This window comes from Cervus canadensis, chromosome 14 (assembly GCF_019320065.1).
Source record: "Cervus canadensis isolate Bull #8, Minnesota chromosome 14, ASM1932006v1, whole genome shotgun sequence".
NCBI classification, from domain to species: Eukaryota; Metazoa; Chordata; class Mammalia; order Artiodactyla; family Cervidae; genus Cervus; species Cervus canadensis.
The window spans coordinates 41,971,576-41,997,505 of NC_057399.1; the positions used below are offsets into that span (position 1 = coordinate 41,971,576).

The 25,930-nt window shown below is 35.1% G+C and overlaps 1 protein-coding gene across 5 annotated transcripts in view; it reads right to left on the reverse strand.

The window, feature by feature from the left end:
* Positions 1-25,930, reverse strand: part of ZDHHC21 (zinc finger DHHC-type palmitoyltransferase 21) — a 72,697-nt gene that overhangs the window by 15,958 nt on the left and 30,809 nt on the right. For all 5 annotated transcript variants that reach the window (XM_043486954.1, XM_043486952.1, XM_043486953.1 and 2 more), the window contains one exon: positions 4,445-4,561. In XM_043486954.1, coding sequence (XP_043342889.1) covers positions 4,445-4,561 — 117 coding nt within the window. The remainder of the gene's footprint in view (positions 1-4,444; positions 4,562-25,930) is intronic.

Sequence of the window (25,930 nt, forward strand, 5' to 3'; positions counted from 1 at the left end):
CAAAATCTATCTTGGTCTTTGGGGTGCAGGAGTAGGGGAAGGAGAAACCCATCAATGGAAGCATTAAATTTACTATGATTCCTTCTCCTCCTTTTCTTTTTTATGCTACCTGACAAATTCGTCACTATTTTCACATTGTAAAGAGAGATCCATGGATTCTGACAGTGACAAAAAGATGTCCAGATGTGAAATATCCTATAGATAGTATCCATTTTTTTCATTAAATTAAACAGGAGGCATATATTACAAAGAAAGGAAAGCAAAATCTATATTTTAAACTTTAACATTAAATCTATTTTAAATACAAGTAATTCACTAAATTTAAAATTAAATATTGAATGCACTAACAATATAATTAAGCTCTAAAGAACCTTTTATCAATGTGGGAAGTAGTGCATTCTGGAAACCTAAAAAGAAAAAATCTTTTCTTCATTAAGAAGAGTGGTCCTTGAAGTACACTATGAGAACCCAGGTAAATGCAATTGAAATTTACTATAATTTTTTTAGGGATTTAGATTCAAGAGGAAGTACAATAACTAAAGGTTGGACTAGCAAATGGAATATATAAACAGCAAGCAAATTTTATAAAGAAAGGAAGCAAAAATCTTTATTTTAAACTTTAACACTAAATACTATTTTAAATACTAATCAATTCATTAGATTTAAAATTAAACAATGAATGCATAACAACTTTATATAATTAAGCCCTAAAGAATCTTATATCAATGTGGCTAGTAGTGCATTCTGGAAACGAAAAAAAATTTTTTTTCATCAAAGAGTGTTACTTAATTACACCATGAGAGCCCAGGTAAATGCAATTGAAATTTACTTTTTTTTTTTTTAGGGATTTAGATTCAAGAGGAAGTGCAGTGACTAAAGGTTGAACTAGCAAATGGAATGTATTCTGTCTCTTAATACTTGCATTCTTTTTTAAATGTTTCACAAATGTTTAATTTCTATAGACATGAGACCTGTCTACTATACTATATGTATACAGAAAGAGATGAAACTCTGGGAGAGAGCTTTATTTAACAAATGGAATTTCTGCTCGAGGACTTCCCTGGTAGCTCAGCAGATAAAGAATCTGCCTGCAGAGCAGAAGAGCCGGGTTCGATCCCTGGGTCTGGAAGATCCTCTGGAGAAGGAAATGGCAAACCAGTCCAGTATTTTTGCCTGGAAAATACCATGGACAGAAAAGCCAGGCAGGCTGCAGTCTACAGGGCTGCAAAGAGTCTGGCACGACTGAGCAACAAACACATACTCAGTTTTAGAAATGTCACAACCTTAAAACCAATATCCCTATCTTAAGAAAGACAATGAAATGTGGTTCAATATTATAGCAAAAGAGAACATCATACAATTTGAAAATTAATATTAATGTACTGGTAGTATGGAACACAGTCAGAAAGGAACCTGATACTGTATGTCCTTTAAAAAGCATAAATATATATATATATATATATATAAATTATATAACTATACTATAAAAAACTTTAGGTCCAACTCAGAAGTGAATAAGATAAATAGTTTTATGTCCAACTCAGAAGTGATACTAAAATTTGAGAGCAGAATTTCTTAAATGATCTTAAAGCCTATGCTGCCAAACCCCATTTTCTGAAGCTACTAGAACTGCTTAGGTGAGAAGGAAATTGTTACTGTCAGATATAACCCTGATGACTCTCAGAAGTAACTCATAGTCTTAACAGCAATGCTTTCAAATGTCCATTTCCAGTCATTAACCATAGGAAATTGGGGAAACCAGAGAAACTTCATTTCAGGAAATATAAATATGATTTGGAAAAATTCAAAAGTAGAAATTTAAAAATGCAAGCATAATTTAGACTCAACTTAATGAGTGGACTATAAAGTAATAATTATGAGTGAGTGTAAAAGCAGAGAAAAAAGATTTTAGGGAACCATCTATTCTTGTCCACAGGAATGTGATTAATATCATATTATTTATCATCACCATTAGACAAATCACAAGAGATATTAGAAAATAAATCAAGCCACTGAATAATAACAAAGGTATATCTAAACAGACATCATCCAATCCATGAATGACCAATAAGCACATGAAGAAGTGTAAAATATCATTAGTCATCAAGGAAATGTAAATTAAAACAACCATTTATTATTAAAACCTATAGAACAGCTGCAATTAAAAAGACTGGCACAATAAATATTAATGAGTATGTAAAGCAACCAGAATTCTCATACACTGTTGGCAAGAGTGCAAAATGGTACAATCACTTGGGGAAGAGGCCTGGCAGTTTCTTATGAAATAAAAGATAAACCTATCTTAAGTGACCAGCAATTCTTCTAGATATTTACCCCAGGATATGAAAACATGTTTCCACAAAAATACTTGAACAAGAACGTTCATAGCATTTTTATTCACCATTACCAAATTCTGGGACCAGACGAGTTGTCTATTAATAGAATGTATAAACAAACTGTGGTATAGTCATACAATGGAATATACTCAGTAATAAAAAGAAATTATTAGTACATGTAAAACATGAATGAATCAAAAAATATTACGCTGAATGAAAGAAGACCTAGATAAATGGATGTGAATCAAGTTCTATAACCAATACTGTTCTATGATGGAAAAAAAACCAGATCAATGCTGCTTCTTCATAGCACATGGATCTACTGATAAGAGGCATGAGAGAACGTCCTAAGGTAACGGTAGCAGCTCTAGTGAGAAAGAGGTTTGCGATGCTCATGTATGCAATTATGCCATTGTATGTAAATCTTGTCTATAATACATTTTGAGTAAATCTACATACATGGTATGAGTTAAGGGCTCAACTTCATTCTTTTGCATGTGGATACCTAGTTGTCTCAGCAGCATTTGTTGACTTTTCCTTCCCCCATTGAATTTCTGTTCTAGATACAAGTACTGTATCGGTACTCATATAAATGGAATCATACAAATTTGTGACCTCTTGTGACTGGTTTCTTTCACTCAGCATAAGGCTCTCTGGGTTCATTCATATTGTTGCATGTATCATACTCCACTTCTTTTCATGGTCAAATAATATTCCATTTTATGGACACACCACATTTCATGTATCCATTCATCAGCTGACAGATATGTGGACTGCTTTCAGTTTTGGCCTATTATGACTAATGCTGCTATAAATATTCATATATAAATTTTTGTGTGAATATATGTTTCATTTTTCTTGGGTATACACCTAGGAGTGGATTTGCTGAATAAAAGGTAATTTATGTTTAACTTTTTAAAGAACTGTCAGACTATTTTCTAAAGTATATGCACAATTTTACATTCCCATTAGTAGTGTATGAGGGTTCTGATGCCTCTGCATCCTCACCTCTGTTATTATCTTTATGATACCCTCCTAGTGGCTGTGAGAGAGCTTCCCTGGTGGCTCAGTGGTAAAGAATCCACCTGCCAATTCAGGAGATGCAGGTTCAATCCCTGGGTCAAGAAGATCCCCTGGAGAAGGAAATGGCAACCCACTCCAGTATTCTGGCCTGGAAAATCCCATGAACAGAGGGTCCTGGCAGGCTGCAGTCCATGGGATTGCAGAGTCGAATAAGACCTAGCAACTATAGAATAACAAGGATGCATAAGAAGTGATAACCTAATTATGGTTTTCATTTTCATTTCCCTGATGACTTATGATGTTGAACATCTTTTCATGTATTTATTGTCCATTTGTACTTTCTCTGAAGAAATGCCATTCAGATGCCATTCAGGTTGGCCAAAAGGGTTGTGCATTTTAAATTCTGATAGACACTGACAATCTGACCTTCAAAAACTTTGTACTAATTTATACACCCACCAATAACAAATGAGAAAGCCTATTTACATCTGAAATGCAGTGTATTTCCAAACGTTTTCTGAAAGTTTGTTTTTTTCTTGTTTTATTTTTCTCAGTGTTATTTTTCACATTTTTAAAATCTTTTCTGTTGTGACAAGTTCACTTTGGCTAACAAACACATGCAAAAAAAAAGCCCTTTACTTACTAATAAAATGTTTATACCTGCAGCCCTATTTTTTAGAATTTACCTTAGATTAGAAGTTAAAAGAGAAAAATAGAGATGTTCAAAGAGCTATCTGTAATATAGAAAAAAAACTGCATAGTAGATACTGATCAACAGAAAAATGATTAATTGAAATATGACACAGTCACTATATCAACAGTATATCAAACTATTAAAAACTATAAGCATGAAGTTTATAGCCATATAAAACTACTTTAAGCTAATTTTTAAAAGCAGGATACAAAATTATATGTAACTCTGTACACTGATTATAACTACTTTATAATTACACAGGCTTACAAAAATGGTACTATATAAATGACGATGGGTAAGTTTCTCTTTAATTTCTAAACTTTTTGTAACTTTTTAGAATTAAGTTCATAATTAGGACATATGTTCATAAATACATTAAAAACATACTTACTGTGATGATGCCAATTAGTTGAGTATAAAACAGTCCAGTTATTCCAACTAACATTGTAATGCCCATAAAGGCAGCTAGTCTCATTATGGCCAATTCATGTCTAACAACAAAGAGGTCCTGTAAGAAAAAGAAAGCCTTAAAAACAATTCAAAAATTACTTACAATTGCAATAATAATCAAGAACTGAGCCATAACAATTTCCCTTATTATCTTAAAAGAAATACACTCCCCTTTTGTGAGTTTATTCCACTTTATGAATATATAAATATCTGAAATTATCAAAACTAATTGTTTGTAGTTCACAGTAGCAAGCTGAGAAACAGGATTTTACTACTCTATTATCAAATAAAAACTCAATCCTAAAGTCGCAAATTACCCATGCTCATTTGGAGCAAAAACAAAACAAAACATTCTTTAAAAAAAAAAAAAAACCAGATGGTGCACAATCTCTGGTTCGACAAACAAAAATTTTATTATGGCACTGCTAAAAAGCTTGAATGCACAAGTCTGATTCATAATATTAAAGTTCAAGTGGCCAAGATACCTAGAGATTATGTATTTTAGTCAAAATGAGAGGAACACACAAACAATAGGATCACATGAACGGCTCTCCTCAAGCCCCCCTCATTCATTCATTCATCCACTCATCCAACTACCATTGCCAAGCACTGAGCTATGTAGGAGAAATGTAAAAATGATAAAGATGCGGTCTGTGCCTTCAAGAAGTATGCAATTTGTTCACAGAGAGAAGCCAACTTTGCAAAACCCCAGAACAATGAGATATATGTTTTAACAGGAATGTGTGCACAGAGGACAGGAGAAACAAAGAGGAATGCCTAGACTGGAAGGTTAGAAAGAGAAAAGCTGTGAGGGAAAACTGATTTTCCAGCCCAGGGCATGAAGAAGAGAGTCTTGAAAGTGATCCAAAGAAACTGTGGCGGGAGGTCAGGAAAACAAGGAGAAGCCATTTCATTTACCCTCACAGTTCTTTCATTCTCTCTCCCTCCTCTGGATAGACTAGTCCAGTCAAGGGAGACAAAGTGAAAGAACAAAGACTTCTGGAAGCCTGTTGCTGTGAAGCTTTGGAATAAAAAAGTCACGGTGGATAAAAAGCAACAAAGGAATGGGAAGGACCCCAAAACATAACCATCCACATGTTTTTTTAATACTGATTCAGGTAAAGGCTTAACAGTACTCTGGTAGCAATACCAGAAACAGGGAGGTCACTGAACATGATGATCTTGTTTGAAACAAAAGAAGTGATGCTCTCCTGTGTACCACAGTGATCATCCACTAGGCTCAAGCACAACCCTGAGTCCACACTCAAACCACTCAGCTTATTAGCTGGGAAGAAATTAAAATTCACCAAGACACTTAAGATGTCACGTAATAGTCACATATTAGGCAATCATTTAAAAACTTCAGTAAAAAGAGAACAGAGAATCCCAACACAACATGTTGGGAAAAGATGGGGCTATAAATGACACCACGAAATCAGTACAGTAAGCTCTTCTACAATGCTTTTTCAAAACACAAATATGTTCCAATATGACTGATACATTAAGCAACAATTTGACCATAGCAAGACTCTTGCATGTGTTTATATGTGATTTTATCTGCAAGAAACCCAAGATGAACAATAAAATCTTCACCCAAGTCACACTGGAATACACAAAATACACACTGTCAAACATCTACCAGCTACCTCAACTTGTCATAAGTGTTATGAGTCACATTCATCCACACCTGGTATTACAATTTTCCCTCCAATTTCACATGACTCTCCTCCCATCACTTGTAATAACTCACATAAGGCAACCCTTCTGGATGCCCACTTCCATGAGAAAAGTTTAGGTCTCTTTTAAGGTAAAATGCAATGTTCATTATAGCATATCTTAACTAGTTAACATGTAAAACCATGCTGCTATTTGTATTAGGTGTCCTTTTTAAGTGTCACTGACAAAGTTTTTGAATATTTTCAGTTCTTTGCATAACCCCTATGGTTTTCTTTGAATGATTCTGCATAGTGGGGCAAATTTTAGGAATTCACACATTGTGCTATGTAGAGCTTACCCTAATAAAAAAACATATGGTCCCCAATTGACAATGGTTCACCTTATGATTTTTTGACTTTAAGACAGTGCAGCCTCAGATATTTTCGATGTAGAATGGGTTTATCATGATGTATCCCACTGTAAGTCAAGGAAAATCTGTGACACATGTGACCAAATAAAATGCATCCTCTTTTTCCCCAGTGAAAAGATTAAAAAATTCTTTGCCAACTAGAATTTATACCTCTTAGGGATGAAGATGAGACTATAAAAGATCTATTTAAAATTACATTTATCCACTTAGATATACATTTATTTTTAAGAGTATTTGTATAAAATAATTCAGAATTGCTTTTTATCACTCTTTTTCAAAAAATGTATTTCAATTTTATACACACATGATTAACATTAGTACTAAATCCACATTTTGAGGCATTTAACACACATCTCCAGAGCACAACATTTTTACTTCTATGTTCGATTTTTCTTCTTTTTTTTTTTTTTTTTAGATACAGCACTTTTGAATCCAAAAATTGGCTTGGGAAATTTTATCTAAATCACAAGTACCCATTTGCTATTCAAAGCTTTACTACATAATCAGTGTTAAGGCTGAATTATGGCTCTCCAAAAACTTGTATGTTGAAGTCCTCATCCCACCCCATCTTCAGTACTTCAGAATGTGACCGTATTTGGAGAAAAGGCCTTTAAGAGAGCAGGTGAACTTAAAATGGGACCCTTAGGGTAGGCACTAATCCAGTCCAACTAGTATCCTTATTAAGAGGAAACTGAGAAACACAAGAGAGACACCGTGGATGTTTAAGCACAGAGGAAAGACCCTGTGAGGACCCGGAACAAGGCACCACCTGCAGGCCAGCAGAAAGGCCTCCAGCGGAACCAAAACTGCTGACGTCCTGACCGTGGACTTCCAGGCTCCAGAATTATGCGAAGATGTGTTTCTGATGTTTGTGTCCGCCAGTCTGTGGTAAATTGTATCAGCCCTAGAAACCTAATAATATAGTAACTGTGTTTATAGTTTTAATTTCTTCCCATTTTTGTTAAGAAATGTGTTTATATATAGATGAACACATAAAACACAAGTTCAGTTTAGAGAAAAGAATGTGAACATTTGAGAACATACAGAGGCTTTCCTCGGTGCATTTCTTCCCCATCACATCCAATCCCTCATCTCTAACTTAAGGGAAAGGTTACTGATTTGTTCTTCAGACATTTTCGATACTACATTTCTGTTGCTTATCACAATTATCTATTCATACTCTGAGTCTACTTTTTCATTCTCTTTATGGCAACTTTTGATAACCCCACATTCTTAATGTAGTCCAATTTATCAATCTTTTCTTTTAGTGCTTTTTGTTTTGTATTTAGGAAATCTTTCCCAATCCTGAGGTAATAATGACATTCTCCTATATAATCTTCTAAAGCTTTTAAAAGCTTTGTAATTTTGCCTTTCACATTTGGGTCACTAATCCACTTGGAACTCATTTTTGTACACAGAGAAATACAGGGTTCTAAATTTACTTTTATTGTATGGATATTCAATAGTCCCAGGATGGTTTATTTAAAAAGCTGACCTTTCCTCAGTGATCAGAGGTCAAGTCTCCATACATGCATGAGTCTGATGTGGGCTCTTCTATTCAGTTCTCTTGGTTTATTTGTTTATCCCCATACTAGTGAGCACAACTTTGTTACCATGGCTTTGTACTAACTCTCCATACCTAGGTGGCCAAATTACCCCAACTTGTTCTTTTTCAAGAATATCTTGGTATGAGATTAAGAGACACACACTTCTAAGTGTTAAGTAGATAAGCAATAAGGATATATTGTTCAGGACAGGGAAATTCAGCCTTTGTATTGTAATAAATTTAAATGGAGTATAATCTATGAAATATTGAATCACTAAGTGTGTTACATCTGAAAATAAGATAATATGGGAAATCAAGTATACATCAATTAAAAAAGGAATTATTGGTTATTCAAAATATAGCTGACCGCTGAACAACACGGGAGTTAATCTGTATATAATTCACAGCAGGCAATCAATATCCACAGTTCCTCAGCATCAGGAGATTCAACCAACCGCTGGAGTAGTTACTACTAAAAATACACACAGGTAAGCAGTCCTGCATAGTTCCAATCTTTGTTGTTCAAGGGTCAACTGTAATTTATATTTCCATAATAACTTTTGAATCAGATTTCAAGTTATGACATACACACTCATACATACACACACTTGACATATTCTCTCCACTAGAGGCCTTGTGCTTCTTCTAGTCAGATTTAATTCAGGAACTTCCTATTTCTTGATTCAATTATAAATAGCTCTGCTATTAATTTCACTGTCTAAGGCATTGTTTGCTGGCATTTAGAAGTAAAACTGATTTTTAAGAATATTTTATTAGAGTCACACTTCTTAAACTTTCTCTAAAAATCCCGAAGAATCTATGAATAAATTATTTACACAATCATGCCATCATGACTTTTACATCATATTTACACAAGAGTAACGATAGGCTTATTTATTTCAGCAGTTCTTCTGTTTCCTTCTGCTTCCTGCTTCACTGTATAGACTAGAATTCCTAGCACTGTGTTTCATAACAATGGTTACCGGGGCACAAAGGCATCAATACCTTGTCCTGCAACTTGGAGGTCAACGTTTTATCATTAAACGAGCAACAGCTGCTGTGTTGTCTTCTATGTGTGGTTTGTGGTTGTTGGTTTGTTTTGGAACCATTTATCTCACTCAAAAAACTCTCTAGTTCTAGTTTGCTAAGAGTTTATACATGAATGGAGGCTGAATTTTATCTCTGTCTTCATACACTGATACATGTAGTCTTCATACACCTGGCAATCTTCCCTAATCTGCTTGTGTGATAAAGCATACTGATTGATTTTCCAGTGTAAAAATAATCTTTCATTCCTAAGATAAACTTAACTTGTCCAGGCTGGTTATATATAACCAGATACAGTCGGTTAAAATTTTGTTTATCTATGTTCATAATCAGATTTTCTTTTTCTTATTATCTTTGATAGGTTATATATCCAACATATGTTATACACATAAAATGAGTTGGGGAGAGTTTTCTCTTTACCTATTATTTTAATAAGTTTGCATGTTTTTCCCTTTCATACATGACAGAGTTAGAACTCACTGGTAAATGCGTGAATATTCCTTGCAGAAAAAGTTTTAACTACTCACTCATCATCATTGGATTACCCATGATTCCAGTTTCTTCCTGCTGCTATACTATGTTTACGATCAGGAAACTCAGTAATGTACAGATGTCAATTATCCAAACTGACGTATAGAATTAATACAATCCCAATAAAATTCCCCCACCAGCAGAGTCCTACTGGTAGGAGTTCTTCACTTTCTTTTGATTCGTAAACTGCCAAGTAAGCGGTTTCTAAATTTCATTGGGGAAAAAAAAGGCAAAGGACAGCACAGCACTCCTATATAAAAAGAACAAGGGGAGGATTTGTTCTACTGCATGCATTCTCAGTAGGGGCAGTATTTGCCCCCAGGAGAGAGAAAATTGGTTCCTGGAGAATAAAAAATCTTAGCTATTACAGTGATTTGTGGCTGTTCAAAATCAGTCCTACCTGATAAAATCTAATTCCTTTAGTATTTAACTTCACAGAGAGAAGAGGAGCAAGCATCTACAAAGGCTCCTGAGGGGAACAGAAATAATGGAAATAAAAAGGCTGAGAAACACTCCTATACGATATAACAAGATTTATTACAGAACAACAGTTGTGGATTCTCCTGGTAGCACAGTGGATAAGAAGCCGCCTGCCAATGCAGGTGACACAGATTCCATCCCTGGTCCAGGAAGATCCCATCTGCCAATGCAGGTGACACAGATTCCATCCCTGGTCCAGGAAGATCCCATCTGCCAATGCAGGTGACACAGATTCCATCCCTGGTCCAGGAAGATCCCATCTGCCAATGCAGGTGACACAGATTCCATCCCTGGTCCAGGAAGATCCCATCTGCCATGGAGCAACTACCCAATGTGTCACAACCACCGAGCCCTTGCTCGGGGTCTGCAAGCCACAACTACTGAAGCCCATGCTCTTAGAGCCTGCGCTCTGCAACAAGATAAGCCACTGCGATGAAAAGCCCACACACAGTAGCTAGAGAATGGCCCCCACTCACCACAACTAGAGAAAGCCTGTGCACACCAACAAAGACCCAGTGTAGCCAAAAAGAAATAAATATTTTGTATTTTAAAAAGCCCTAAAAAAAAAAAAAAAAAAAAGTTGTAACACATAACATTGTCCATGAGGTGGTGACCAAAACCATCCCTAAGAAAAAGAAATGCAAGAAGGCAAAGGGGTTCTCTGAGAAGGCCTTACAAACAGCTCAGAAAAGAAGAGAAGTGAAAGACAAAGGAGAAAGGGAAAGATATACCCACCTGAATGCAGAGTTCTAGAAAATAGCAAGGACAGAAAAGAAAGCCTTCTTAAGTGAACAATGCAAAGAAATAGAGGAAAACTACAGAATGGGAAAGACTAGAGATCTCATCCAGAAAATTGTAGATATCAAGGGCACATTTCATTCAAGGATGGGCACAATAAAGGATACAAACAGTATGGACCTAACAGAAGCAGAAGATATTAACAAGAGGGGGCAAAAATACACAGAAGAACTACACAAAAAAGATCTTAATGACCCGGATAACCACAATGGTGTGATCACTCACCTAGAGCCAAACATCCTGGACTGCAAAGTTAAGTGGGCCTTAGGAAGCATCACTACAAACAAAGCTAGTGAAGGTAATGGAATTCCAGCTGAGCTATTGCAAATCCTAAAAGATGATGCTGTTAAAGTACTGCACTCAATATGCCACCAAATTTGGAAAACTCAGCAGTGTTCACAGGACTGGAAAACATCAGTTTTCATTCCAATCCCAAAGAAGGGCAATGCCAAAGAATGTTAAAACTATCATACAATTGTACTCATTTCACATGCTAGCAAGGTAATGCTCAAAACTCTTCAAGCTAGGCTTTAACATTACATGAACTGAGAACTTCCAGATGTACAAGCTGGATTTAGAAAAGGCAGAGGAACCAGAGATCAAATTGCCAACATCTACTAGATCATAGAAAAAAGCAAGGTAATTCCAATAAAACATCTACCTTGGCTTCACTAATTACATGAAAGCCTTTAACTGTGTGGATCACAACAAACTGTGCAAAATTCTTAAAGAGATGGAAATACCAGACCATCTTACCTGCCTCCTGAGAAACCTGTATGCAGGTCAAGAAGCAACAGTTAGAAACAGACGTGGAACAATGAATGGACTGGGTCAAAACTGGGAAAGGAGTACATCAAGACTGTATATTGTCACCCTGCTTATTTAACTTACATGCAGAGTACATCACGTGAAATACTGGGCTGGATGACACAAACTAGAATCAAGATTGCAGGGAGAACTATCAATAAAGGGAGACATACCTGGTGTCAGATATGCAGATGACACCACTCCAAAGGCAGAAAGCAAAGAACTAAAGAGTCTCTTGATGAGGGTGAGAGAGGAGAGTGAAAAAGCTGGCTTAAAACTCAACATTGAAAAAACTAAGATCATGGCATCCAGTCCCATCACTTCATGGCAAACAGAAGGGGATAAAGTGGAAACAGTGGCAGATTTTATTTTCTTGGGCTCCAAAATCACTGTGAATGATAACTATAACCACAAAATAAAAAGACGCTCACTCCTTGAAAGAAAAGTTATGAAAAAACCAGACAGTGTATTAAAAAGCAGAGATATCATTTTGCCTACAAAGGTCTGTATAGTCAAAGCTATGGTTTTTCCAGTAGTCACATATGGCTGTGACAGTTGGACCATGAGGAAGGCCGAGTGCTAAAGAACTGATGCTTTCGAACTGTGGTGCTGGAGAAGACGTTGAGAGTCCCTTGGACAGCAAGGAGATCAAACCAGTCAATGCTAAAGGAAATCAACCCTAAATATTCACTGGAAGGACTGATGCTGAAGCTCCAATACTGCGGCCACCTGATGTGAAGAGCTGCCTCACTGAAAAAGATCCTGATGCTGGTAAAGATTGAAGGTAGGAAGAGAAAAGGATGACAGAGGATGAGATGGTTGGATGGCATCACAGACTTAATGGACATGAGTTTGAGCAAACTCCAGGAGGTAGCGTAGGATGGGGAAGCCTGGCGTGCTGCAGTCCGTGGGGCTGCAAAGAGTTGCTCATGACTGAGCAACTAACACACACAGGGCTTAGTCTTAAGATCTGTTTTCTTGTCTGTCTATACTCACTCCCTAGAAAATCTCCTATCAGGTTCCATGGCTTTAAATGCCATCTTTATACCTAAAGGCCCCAAACTTATATATCTAGCTCACACCACTCTACTGAAATCCAGACTTCTATATCTGTCTACTTAACATCTGTTTTTGGATACTGAGTTGGTACCTCAACAGAATCAAAATTTTTTATTTCCCTAAAATTTATTCTTCCTCCAGGCTCCTCCCTCTCAGTAAATGGTATCTCTATTCTTCCAGTTCAGGACATAAAACCTTACAATCATACTTAGCTTGTCACTTTCTATCTCATATCCCACATCAAAATCATCTCCAAATCCTGTTAGCTCTTAAACTAGAAGGCACCACTTTTCAACACTTCCACTATTCCCCTATCCACTGTCATCTTGTTGGGACTGTATTTTAATAGTCTAACTGATCTTTTTGCTGCCATCATTGTCCCTAAATTTATTCTTCCTAGCAATCAGTTTCCCTTCTAAAATGTAAATGAGTTTGTGTAATTTTGCTAAAAATCCTTCAATAGATTCCAAAGTTCCAATCTTTAAATTAAACCTCCTGACACAACAGAGTCTCGCCTCCAATTCCAGCTCTCACTGCTCTCAGTTATCCCCTACTACTGTTGCCCTACCTCACTCCACTCAAGAGCCACTGGCCTCCTTACCGTACCTGGAAAATATCAAGTATGCTCCCACCTCACCGTCTTGGCATGGGTTCTTTCCTCTCCCTGGAATGCTCTTCCTTCCAGTATCAGTGACATGCTTGAGATCCAGGTCTCTGCTCTAGTGTCAATATGAGAAAGGCCTCCTGTGACTGTATCAGCATGACTTTCTATCCCTTACCCACCTTTATTATACTTCATAATACTAACCTGGTATACCATACATTTGCTTATCGCCTGGCTCCTCCAATTAGGATGTAGGCTCCTTAATGCAGGAACTTTATTGTGGTCTCTGCTGCATCTTCAGAGCCTAGAAGAGGCACCATGCACAGAGAAGACACTCGACAAATATCTTTTAAATGATTCATGAGTGTTCTTCAAAATTTTTGAAAATAACTGTTTTACAAAGAAAATTTTACATCCAAAGTGGTGATAGTCTCAGAGTAATCAGTAGAAAGCAATTTTATTTATAACTATTATTTGTAAGTTATTTTCTGTTTTGTTTTTTTGCTGGCCCGGCATGTGGGATCTTAGTTCCCTGACCAAGGATCAAACCTGTGCCCCCTGCAGTGCAAGCACGTAGCAACCACTGGACCACCACAGAGGTCCCCGTTTTCTGTGTTTTTATGAGACTAGCCTGAAAATTAACACGAGAGGTATTTGTGATCCTTCTGCTACTGTGAAGGGGTTTCTCAGCCTCCACATTACTACACTTTGTGCCAAAATATCCTTTTGTAAGGGCTGGCACTGTTCACGCAGGACATTTAGCAGCATCCCTGCTAAACGCCTGTAGCACTCTCCCAGTTGTGACAATCACAAGTATCTCCAGATATCCTTATCAAACTCTCCCTTCTTCCCCCACTGCACTCCTGGCACGGGGTTTGTTTTCCCTCTTTTTCAAAGATGAAAATAGCTGAGATCACAACCAAAGTATCTAGAGTATACCGATTTGAATTTTGAAAATGGCTAAATAACCAACTGCACATGCTGAGGTTAGGTTCATGTGGCCCTTGCTTTTGCATAAAGTGAAATCCTACCACATATGTACAGTTAGCAGCACTTTCTGGAATGGGCTTCACCTTCAGTTTCACCATTACATTCAAAATCACAGACAAGTTACAGGATTATTCTGTATAGCACTCTCACCTCCAGTCCCCAGGTAAAATGTACTTTACAGTTTTGTCAAATTCTAGTGCAAATTAATATCTGAATGGAAAAAAAATCACTCTTCATACCTGACTTAAGGCTCTTGCTGAGTGATCAGAATCCTACATTAAATTTGGATACAGATATAAATGCAGCTTTCTCAGGGAGCAAATTTCACTGGCACCTGACTGCCAGGTTCATGGCTGAGGGTAAAACATCTCAGAAAAATAATTTTGTCTGCCTTCCTATCTTTTAGCAGGAAAAACTCTAGAAAAGTTAGAGCAAATTGGTAAGAAAGCAGGATACCATACGTTCTTGCTATATGTGTTTGATAAAAAATGAGATGAGTGAGATTGTAAAACTGCTGACAGCATTTAACCACTTAAACTCACAGTGACTGAAATATTCTCATAGAGAAATAAAACTGCTAAATTTTTACATTAAGTGTTATAATATTCATAAATAATTAGCTATATAGAATTTAATGAGAACATACATTCAGGAGACCTGGTACTGCAAGGCAAGATCAAGATTTAGTATAAGCTTTCTTTGTTCCACCTGTCAGTAAAAGCACAAGGATATACGACATATAGAATTGACAACTGTTAGAACAGTAAGGTATTCTTATATAGTTTTTTTTTTAACACATATTAACTAATTATACATCTGACACCATACCTTCCAAGCCAAAAAAAAGGAAAGAAAAATTTACCAAGAGATGGTACTTCAACTAGCATTTCAGGAAAGAGACCAAAAAAAAAAAAAAATTATCTCTATACTTGTTAATGAAATAATTTTCATTTCATATTTATCTCAATTTCACACTATTCTTGGCTATTCTTGCCAAAAATAAACTAAGTACATATTTCCAGAAATTTTATTCATTCTAAAATGTCCACACTAAATGACTCTATATAAATATAAAGCCTAAATCATTTTTTAAAATAGCAATAAATAATTGAAGTACTCAGTATACTTTAAGATTGATTATATAAAAAGATTAAACTAAATTATAAAGAGATTTATTAATACTCAAAGCTACCTGCAACCAAGTCCTCTAGCTGCTTCTATTCTTTGTTAGCCAAAACTCTATGCAAATAACCCCATGGCAAGGTTCTATCTGACATCAATCCCTAGCAACACTATTAGATAGGAGCTAATTGGAATAATAATAATGCATCTTCCTAGCAGAAGAGTTGGCTGGACTGCTAAACATTATTTATTTTCCTCTTCTGAATACTGGCAGCATGTCCTTTATTGAAATCCTTTCCCATCCTTTCCCACTTCTGTCACTTACCCCATAGCCTTAAATGCAGTTAATATATTAGTTTTTGCCCTTCATATAAAAACAGATACAAAAGAATCAACTAGAAATTATCTGAATCTACTTCATCTAAAAACAATTTAAAAGATGTAACTTCAGAACTGTGCCACAAATGATCAGTTGCATAAACTCTATGCTAACAGTTAGAAATTATTAAAGAAAGAAAATAATCTCTTATTTTCTCACGTAGAATGTAGAGATAGTACTGCCTACAATGTGTGATTGTCAGCATTTACATATTTTTAAAAATATTTTTAACTTTCTATAATGCTTTTATAACATGTATTTTGACAATCTTTACATTAGATTAACTACTAAAAATGTGCTGATTCAATTAAAAATGGAAACAGCCAAGTATGAATTTACCAATCAGGAGATTCAATAAGATTTCTCTGGAGATTTTGTGGATGTTTGACTATTTTTTAAACTGCTGAAAAATCTTCCTCAGGGTAAAGTGCAAACAGTGAAATAGTAACTTTATAAGTACAGAAAGAATATTGATTCAGGGATCAATGTATGACAAAACCCACTGAAATGTTGTGAAGTAATTAGCCTCCAACTAATTAAAAAAAAAAAATTAAAAAAACAAAAAAAAAGAATATTGATTCAGGGATAGACAGAAAGGGACCCAAACACCCCTCTGCCAGGTGGGATAATTCTCTGCTTAGACAAGTTACTGGACCTCTCTGAATCTCAGTACCTTTTCTGTACAATGGGAACCACACTACTTATCCTCTCATGGTATTTTAAAAGAGCTGACTTTTCCACTAATTCAATTGTTACAAATCAAGAAAAATATAACGTAAAATTCCTGAAATGAATGAAATATTCATGGATCAATAAATAATGAACTATAGAAAGCATATTCTCTAATTATAATGATACTTTCCCTCATATTTGATTAAAATTTTATAATTTTCTAATAATGGTTTTGGTAAACAATTAGCATACAATAAGATCAACTACATTTTTGTAATTTAACAAGATGCCAAATGACCAGACATTTGCTTATAAACATTTAAAATTTATTTAAAATGTAAAATATAGTCAAATAGAGTCTCTGACTAAAGAAAATTTATTTTCTTTAATATCTATCCATTTTGTTAATTTAAAATGCCAAATTGCTCCCCAATCTACAAGTTTTTAAATCTTTAAGATGATTTTCACCCCAATCATACTTAAAGGAAGACATTATATTCAAGAGGATTTTAAATAAAAAATAACATTATAGTGGCATGATAAATACAAATGATGGTTGAATTAATCTGACATCTAACATTTGAAAATATCTACAAATATCTCCAAGTTTATAATTTTTATTAATTTTGGATTCTGTGATTCTAACTGAAAATGTTTTATTTATCCCCATTTATTTAGAAAGACACTTATTATTTATGTTTCTGCAATTTTCTAAATATGAATTTTTGTCTCAATGTTACCTGAGAATTTATAGAGATTTTTTTTGTTACTATTCACAAAGAAGATGGCAATACTAATTCTTCTTGGGTTTGTAGGCCTTCTTTAGTGTAAGACAGGCTATAAATCAATATTTACAACACAAAAATAAATACTGATTTGGGGCATTGATACATGGTGAATAAATTCCTTGCCTTCACTTTTTCGTATTACCCCTTTCTCTGACTAAGGGATATATTAAAGCATTTCCTTAAAATTTCACATAGTAAAAACACATAAATCCTTGGAAGCCCATGATAGGTGGATATTTTAAAAGCAAAGATTAAGAAGAAATCTAAAAAGCATTAAGTTACTCTCAAAAACAAAGGGGTTATTGCAAAGCTATTAAAACAATCCAGCAGAGACTGTACTTTCCTGAAAGGACAAAGCCAAGAGAAGAGAGAAATGGAAGAAAATCAGGTTCCAAACCCTTTACATCCCAGAGTTTGTGAACCCGCCTGCTTTCTCTCAATTCTTTCTCTCCTACGCACTTAACCAACAATCTACCAGTTTTCTCCTAAATACAGGTTAAGTAACATCACCACAAGTTTAAAAGTCAGTCTTTTTCTTTTGTTTAATGAATACTTTCACATTTAAGAAAAAGAAAAAAAGAAACAAATACCTAAACAAGAGTTGTTAACACTTTCTTTTCCCACCTAGAGAATAAGCACTCAGCTTTAGAACTGAAGATGGTCTAGAAAAGATATATGCTGCCATCTATCTACCTGAAGGGGCATAAAGAAAAATACAGACTAAAGCTTTCACTTCCTCTGGCTGACAGAATACAGGGTCAAAGACCATGGCATACTCTGATTGTACTTTTTCTCCACAAGAAAGAAGCACAGTAACCAGAAACATGATCTCCAAAGATAATTAGGGTTATCTGGGGATCTTTATACCATATCCCAAATAACAGAAAGAACAGCAAGTTTTACGAACAAGGTTTCTGATACTATCAAGACAACTTTACATACAAAACAAGAACTGGATATACGTTTTTTGTTTGTTTTAGAGAAAAATGAGAGACAGGCAAGGGCTTAGGTAAAAATGGCTGGGGCTGGATTGTTTGAAGAATATTCCACTACAAAACACTACTTTATAAAAAACACCAATAGTGATTTTTGTACTGAAATTACTGGCAATTTTCTACCTCTATGGAAAATATGATAAATGTCATTACCAAAAAAAAAAAAAAAAAAAAAAAAAAAACCTGCTATAGTAAGGAGAGTTTTCTATTATTTAGACTTAAGAAAATTTTCTATAGAGTTTATTAGTATCTTAGAACAAATGTGACCTTAAAACCAATTTCCAATTAACTGCCTCAAGCTTTTTAGCCTTTTGTTATTCTCTTGTCCAGCAACGATTTCCTCCGTTTCTCCATCTGGTTTAACACTACTGATATGATAAGGCCCACCGCCAGTTTAATTCTCTACAGCACAACAAGAGCTCTCAAACCTTCCAGTTACAGGAGCATTTTTCGGTACAACTTCAAAGGATCCGGTTTACACAGATTGCGATATGAGTGCTGTCTCCTGGAGTTGTGCAGTTCGGAAGCAATGATAAAATCACCTGGGAAGAAGTTTTTAAACAAAACTGTATGCCAATGATACTTATGAAAGAGGAGATTGTATGAGAATAACCCTACCAATAAAAACACTACTAAAAATCAGACAAAACCCAATTAATTGGTAAATAAACAGCTGACTGAAGACACAGAAGCAGCCAAACCAGCCAGGGTGTAAACGACTAGCATCCCAGAAAGGGCAGACATGCACTAAGGTGAGCTCTACATTCCACACTGTTTTTTACCTAAAGGTAACTGTCAGCTCATAAACAGCACTGCATGAAAGGTCAGGTAGACGTGGAGGCTCAGAGCCTTCTACAATCCCCTAGAGCTTGGGAGACGCCATGGCAGAAGTCACTGCACACGCTGAAGTTTCCAGCTGGAAAATCCCCCCAAGGGCTACAACGTGAGAGAAAGGAGAAACGGAAACCAGTTCTTCATGAAGACTAAACCCAAACCGTAAGCCCTACAAGGGCTCAACGGATGTCGTAAATTTCATCTTCAAAAGAACTGCTGTGTTAAGACCGATGTTTTGTTATTTTGCCTTAGAAATACATATTACATAAATCTTTGGCTGGATCAAGATGAGTCTTCTCTTATTGACTGTCCACAAAGACAAGTAAATCGTATCTTGAAAAAGAAAGCATCAACCAGGTCTTCTACAATTTGTCATATAAAATGCCTAGTATCTAACAAAACTTATCAGATATATCAGAAGAAAGGACAAATATCTGAAACTAAAAGAGAGAAGAAAAAAGTCAACAGAAGCAGATTCACAAGTGGATCTCAACACTGAAGATCTCAGACATAAACATTAAAAGAACTTGCATTAAAATGTTCAAAGTTTAATGACAAATGAAGAATTTCACCAGAGAAGTGATCTATGAAAAAAAAAACAAACGAAAATTCTAACAGTGAAAAATATTGTACAAAGCCAGTATTAACCAGATATAAAAACCAAATAACACTAAAAGTAAATTATAGAACCATATATCTGATGAACAAAGATGCAAAATTCCTCAACAAAATATTTAGCAAGTCAAATTCAACAATACGTTAATAAGATCACACACCATGATCAAGTGGGATTTAATTGCAGGGATGCAAAGATGTTTCAACATCTGCAAATCAATCAGTGATTGATTGTATCAATACACTACATTAATAAACTGAAGGATAAATATATGATCTTCTCCAAGGACACAGAAAAGCACTTGACAAAATTCAATATCCATTCATGATAAAAACTCAACAAACCAGGTATGGAGGGAACATATTTCAATATAATAAAGGCCATATATGACATGCCCACAGAAATATCACACTCGATAAAAAGCTAAAAGATTTTCCTCTAAGATCAAGAATGAGACTAGAACAACCATTCTCATCATGAATATTCAACACTGGATATCAAAACAATTAGGCAAGCAAAAGAAATAAGATATTCAATTAGAAAGGAAGAAGTAAAACTGACATTATTGGCAGATTACACAGTATTACATATAGAAAACTTAGAGATCGCCAAAAAAGTGTTAGAGCTAATAACCAAATCCATAAAGTTGCAGAATGCAAAATTAATATACAATATCATTCACATTTCCATAAACTAATAGCAAATTATCAGAAAGTTAAGAAAATAATCCTATTGATAATTGTATCAAAAAGAATAAAATACCTAGGAGTAAATTTAAACAACAAGGTGAAAGATCTGTTCAGTGAAGAAAGTGATGAAAGAAATTGAAGACAACTAATAAATGGAAAGCTCTTCAAGCCTCACAGACTGGAAAAATTAAATATTCTTAAAATGGCCATACTACTCAAGCAGTCTACAGATTCAAAGCAATCCCGATCACAATTCTGACTTCACTTTTTTCACAGAAATAGAGCAAATAATTCTAAGATGTGTATACAACCACAAAATATCTCAAATAACCAAAGTAATCTTAAGAAAAACCAAGCTGGAAGCATCTCATTTCCTGATTTGAAAATACATTACAAAGTTATGGCAATCAAAATGGTATGATACTGACATAAAAAGACACTGAGATCAACAGAACTGAACAGACAGCTCAGAAAAAGAAAACAAAAAACACTCTTACATGGTCAATTAATTTATGATGAAGAAGGCAGGAAGAGTCAATGGGGAAAGGACAGTCCCTTCAATAAACGGTCCTCGGGGAAACTGGACAGTAACATGCAAAAGAATGAAACTGGATCCCTACCTTACACTATACACAAAAATCAGCTCAAAATGAATCAAAGACTTGAAGGTAAAACCTGAAGCCATAAAACTCATGGAAGAAAGGGTTTTGGGTAAGCTCCATGACACTGGTCTTGGTAATGATTTTTTGGATTTGACACCAAAAACGAAGCTACCAAAGCAAAATAAACTAGTGTGGCTACTTCAAACTAAAAACCTTTTGCACAGCATAGGAAACCACCAACAAAATGAAAAGGCAATCTATGTGATGTGTAAAAATATTTGCAAATCATCTCTCTAATATGGGGTTAGTATTCAAAATACATAAAGAACTCATATAACTCAACAGAAAAAAAAATGATTAAAAAATGGCAGAATACCTGAATAGACATTTTCCCAAAGATATACTGATAGCCAACAGGGAAATGAAAAGGTACTCAATATCACTAATCATCAGGGAAATCCAAATCAAAACCATGAGATATCACCTCACACCTGTTAGATTAGAATGGCTATCATCAAAAAGTAAAAGGTACGTGTTATCAAGGATGTGGAGAAAAGGAAACCCTTTTGCACTGTTGGTGGGAATGTAAACTGCTATAGCCACTATGGAAAGCAGTATGCAGACCTCTCAAAAAATTAAAAATAGAACTACCATATGACCCAGCAACTTTACTTCTGGGCATATATGCAAAGGAAATAAAAACAGAATATCAAAGAGATATCTGCATTCTCATGTTCACTGCAGCATTATTCATAACAGTCAAAATATGGAAGCAACCGAGGAATCTATTAATGGATGAATGAATAAAAAAGACATTTTATACACACACACACACACACACACACAATGTAATACTATTCAGCCATGAGAAAGAAGGAGATCCTGCTATTTCTGATAACACGGATGTACGCTGGTGGCGTTACACTAAGTGAAATAAGCCAAATGGTATCACTTATCTGTGCAAATTTTTTTTTAAGTTAACTCTAGAAACTGAAAGTAGAAAAGTTCCCAGGGGCTGGAGTTGGGGGTAAAAGGGAAAGACAGATAAAAGAGTACAAATTTTAGGTGTAAGATGAATAAGGTCTAAGGACCTAACATAAAACATGGTAACTACTGTTTTATTACCATATTGCACAACTGAAATTCACTGAGAGAGAAGACTTAAATGTTCTCATAAAAAAGATTAATATGTGGGGCGACAGAGGTGTTAACTAGATGTGGGAATCCTTTTAAAGTATATGTGCTGTGCTAAGCTGCTTCAGTCCTGTCCAGTTCTTGGCGACCCCATGGACTGTAGCCTGCCAGGCTCCTCTGTGCACGGGATTCTCCAGGCAAGAGTACTGGAGTGGGTTGCCATGCCCTCCTCCAGGGGATCTTCCTGACCCAGGGATCGAACACAGGTCTCCTGCATTGCAGGCGGATTCTTTACCAGCTGAGCCACCAGGGAAGCCCTTCAAAGTGTATACATACATCAAATTATCGTAATGCACAATTTAAGTATCTTATAAATGTATACGTTAATTATGCCTCAACAAAGCCAAAATAATATAAACAACTAAATCATAAAAGCAGTTAGAGAGAAAGACACATTACTTCAATGAACGAACTATAAAACTAACAATTGACTTTACAACAGAACTGATGGAAACCAGGAGACAAGGAAATAATATCTTTTAAAACCTGAAAATAACTCTAAACCTATAATTCTATGCCAAGCAAATAAACCATTCAAAAATGAAAGAGAAATAAAGACATTTTCAGGTGAACCAAAAACTGGCAAAATTTGTTTCAGTACACTTCCACCAAAAAGCAGGAAAAAATATTCTCAGAAAGAAGCTTAGAACTTATGAAGTTATGCAGGATCAAAAAAAGCATCAATATGTGGGTAACTCTAAACAAATACTGACTTTATATAACATATGTATTATAACACATAATTTATAAATGAAAATCAAATGATAATTGTCATGAGTTTTATTTCTACATCTATTTTATGCCCCCACAATACCAAAAATGATGATAATAGGAGGGGTTCTAAGGCTACTCCATTTATTATCTTGGTAATGTTTAAAGTACCAATTTATATTAAACTTCAGAAAACCAAGGAAGAATGTTTTGATCTCTGGGAATACCATTTTTAAAAGAGTAAAAGAGAAAAAGCCTCAGAAGGGGTATGTTAGAAATTTCTTTTAATTGAAAATTTCAAAGCAAATAGAAAAGGAGAAAAATGTAAACAAAGAACAGAGGGGTGAAATAAAAAATAAATAGTAGGAAGATAGGATTAATATTAGTCAAAATAAATGAAATAGACCATTTCAATTAGAAGACAAAAATTATCAAACTAGACTTTAAAAACAAGAGAAATATTTGGTGTCTACAAGACACAAAGACAACTGATAAAGGTTGTAAGTAAAAAGTTGAAAATACTAACCAAAATAACATAGCTAAATTAATAACAGAAAACACTACAAGGCAGGAATAATTACTGCAGATAAAAAGGTATAATTTATAATGATACAAGAGTAAACTCATTAGAACAATATTAGAATTCTAAGATTGCATGTACCTGGTGCGTCACTTCAGTCATGACTCTTTGCGACCCAAAGGACTGTAGCCCACCAGTTTCCTCTGTCCATGGGATTCTCCAGGCAAGAAGACTGGAGTGGGTTGTCACACCCTTCTCCAGGGGATCTTCCAGACCCAGGGATCGAACCTGAGTCTTTTAGGTCTCCTGCATTGGCAGGTGGGTTCGTGACCACTAGTGCCACCTGGGAAGCCCTATGTACCTGGAAACATAGCTTTAAATCATCAACATCTTAATCAATGAAATGATTAGAATTCATTTCAATGAATGCTAAGTACTATTGAACATTCATTTTCTTTCAGATCCTTGGAATATTTAGGGCTATATATTCCAAGGATCTGAAGGAAAAGTTTAACCCCTGGGTCAGGAAAATACCCTGGAGAAAGAAATGGCAACTCACCCCACTATCCTTGCCTAGGAAACCCCATGGACAGAGGAGCATGGCGGGCTACAGTCCATGGGGTCGCAGAGTCAGAGACGACTGAGCAACTAACACACCTAGTGAGTTTCAGTAGGTTAAAGACACCAATGATAAACATACTATATAAAAACAGTATTAGTCAAACAAAAGAGTCTTTTCTTATACTGGATAACATTATGGTAAAATTCTCCTCTCCATATACCTAACTTTAAAATATTATGAATCACTTCATTCAGAAAATACACCATAAACAGGGTTAAAACACAATGGATTCCTCAATAGGATGCCAAATGCTCTCAGAAATATCATAACATAAACGCTTTGGGTTTCAATTCCATTCTCTCTAACATGAAGGTAATTTTAAAAACATCCTACTTAATACAACAAGGATACTATAAACCTTGAACAATTCCTGCTCAGCACTGCTAGCTAAAAACTCTGTCAGGTCCATAGAACTATCTGTAATTTACTATTACCAAAGCAGCTTTATTACAACCAATATGATAGAGTTAATTATTTGATTTTCACCTGGTAATCCTACTGACTAACAATAATTATGATTTTTAAGAATTTTAAAAGTATCTGTATTGTTTCTACAAGTGATTGCTCTAAGGAAACTCAGGTTAGAATTTTTAAAAACCAACTTGTACTGCCTTTTTATATTTTCATCCTGGATTTTACATTTCTTAATCAACCTTTACTATGCTGCTAGTCTTTTGTCATTATGCATGTAAATACATGTCTATGTATATGTTCTAAGTATGTTAGTATCATCTGTAATCAGTTTTTCCATTAAAAAAAAAGTGCTCTTTCCTCTAAATGATAGCAATTTTTCCGGAGTTTCTACCTTTCGTTTGGAGAGACAAATCAGTTTGTAATTTGTAATGTCTTAATCCTTCACTTAAATATTATCATTATATTCTTATTTGAGTGATGGAACTTTTTTATTCTGTCATCGATCTCCTGGTAACATTGTTAAACAGTCTGTTAAATGTTCATAAAAATTAAAGGGGCAAAGAAAAACTGTTCCCTTCTTCTGAGAGCTTTCACCAAAATCAAATGTAACATAAATTGAAAATTTCTTATCTACCAAGAACTTTTACACATGCTATCTCATTAAATCTCACTACTATTCACATTTTTCAAGTGGATATTACAATTCAGAAAGGTTAAATGATGTGTCAAAGCTTATACTCACAATAAGAAAAGCCAGGCTTAATTCTAGGTGTGTCTGTTTATAAAATCAAGATCTTTCCACTACCAGAAGCTGGTAAATGCAAGATAAAGAGCCCGATACCTAATATTTTAGGCTTTTCAGTAGCCTCTGTCACAGCTACTTAACTCTGCTGTTGTATTGCAAAGGCAATTGCAAACAAAACATAAACGAATGAGAGCAGCTATGTTTCAAACAAAACTTGATTAATAAAAACAGGTAGAGCGTCAAATTTATCCCAACACCCACAGTGTGCCAATCCCTCCACACTGCCACAGTGCACTCCCTCCTAGAGAAATTCTGCTAGCTTTTCGTTAATACTATGAGATTCTACCTCTCTCTCCATTCTCAAAACATTCTGATCTTCATCTTACAGGTACATTTTTATTTTAAAGCTCTTCTTATTAGGCTCAATCTATTGAATATTTGAAACAGATTACTTGGAGAATACATATAACATTTTACATGTTCTAACTACAATACCAAATACATCAGAAATTAATCTATCATTGAGATTCAAACCCAACGAGTCTGGCTTTAAAGTCACACTCACATCTTGGCCAC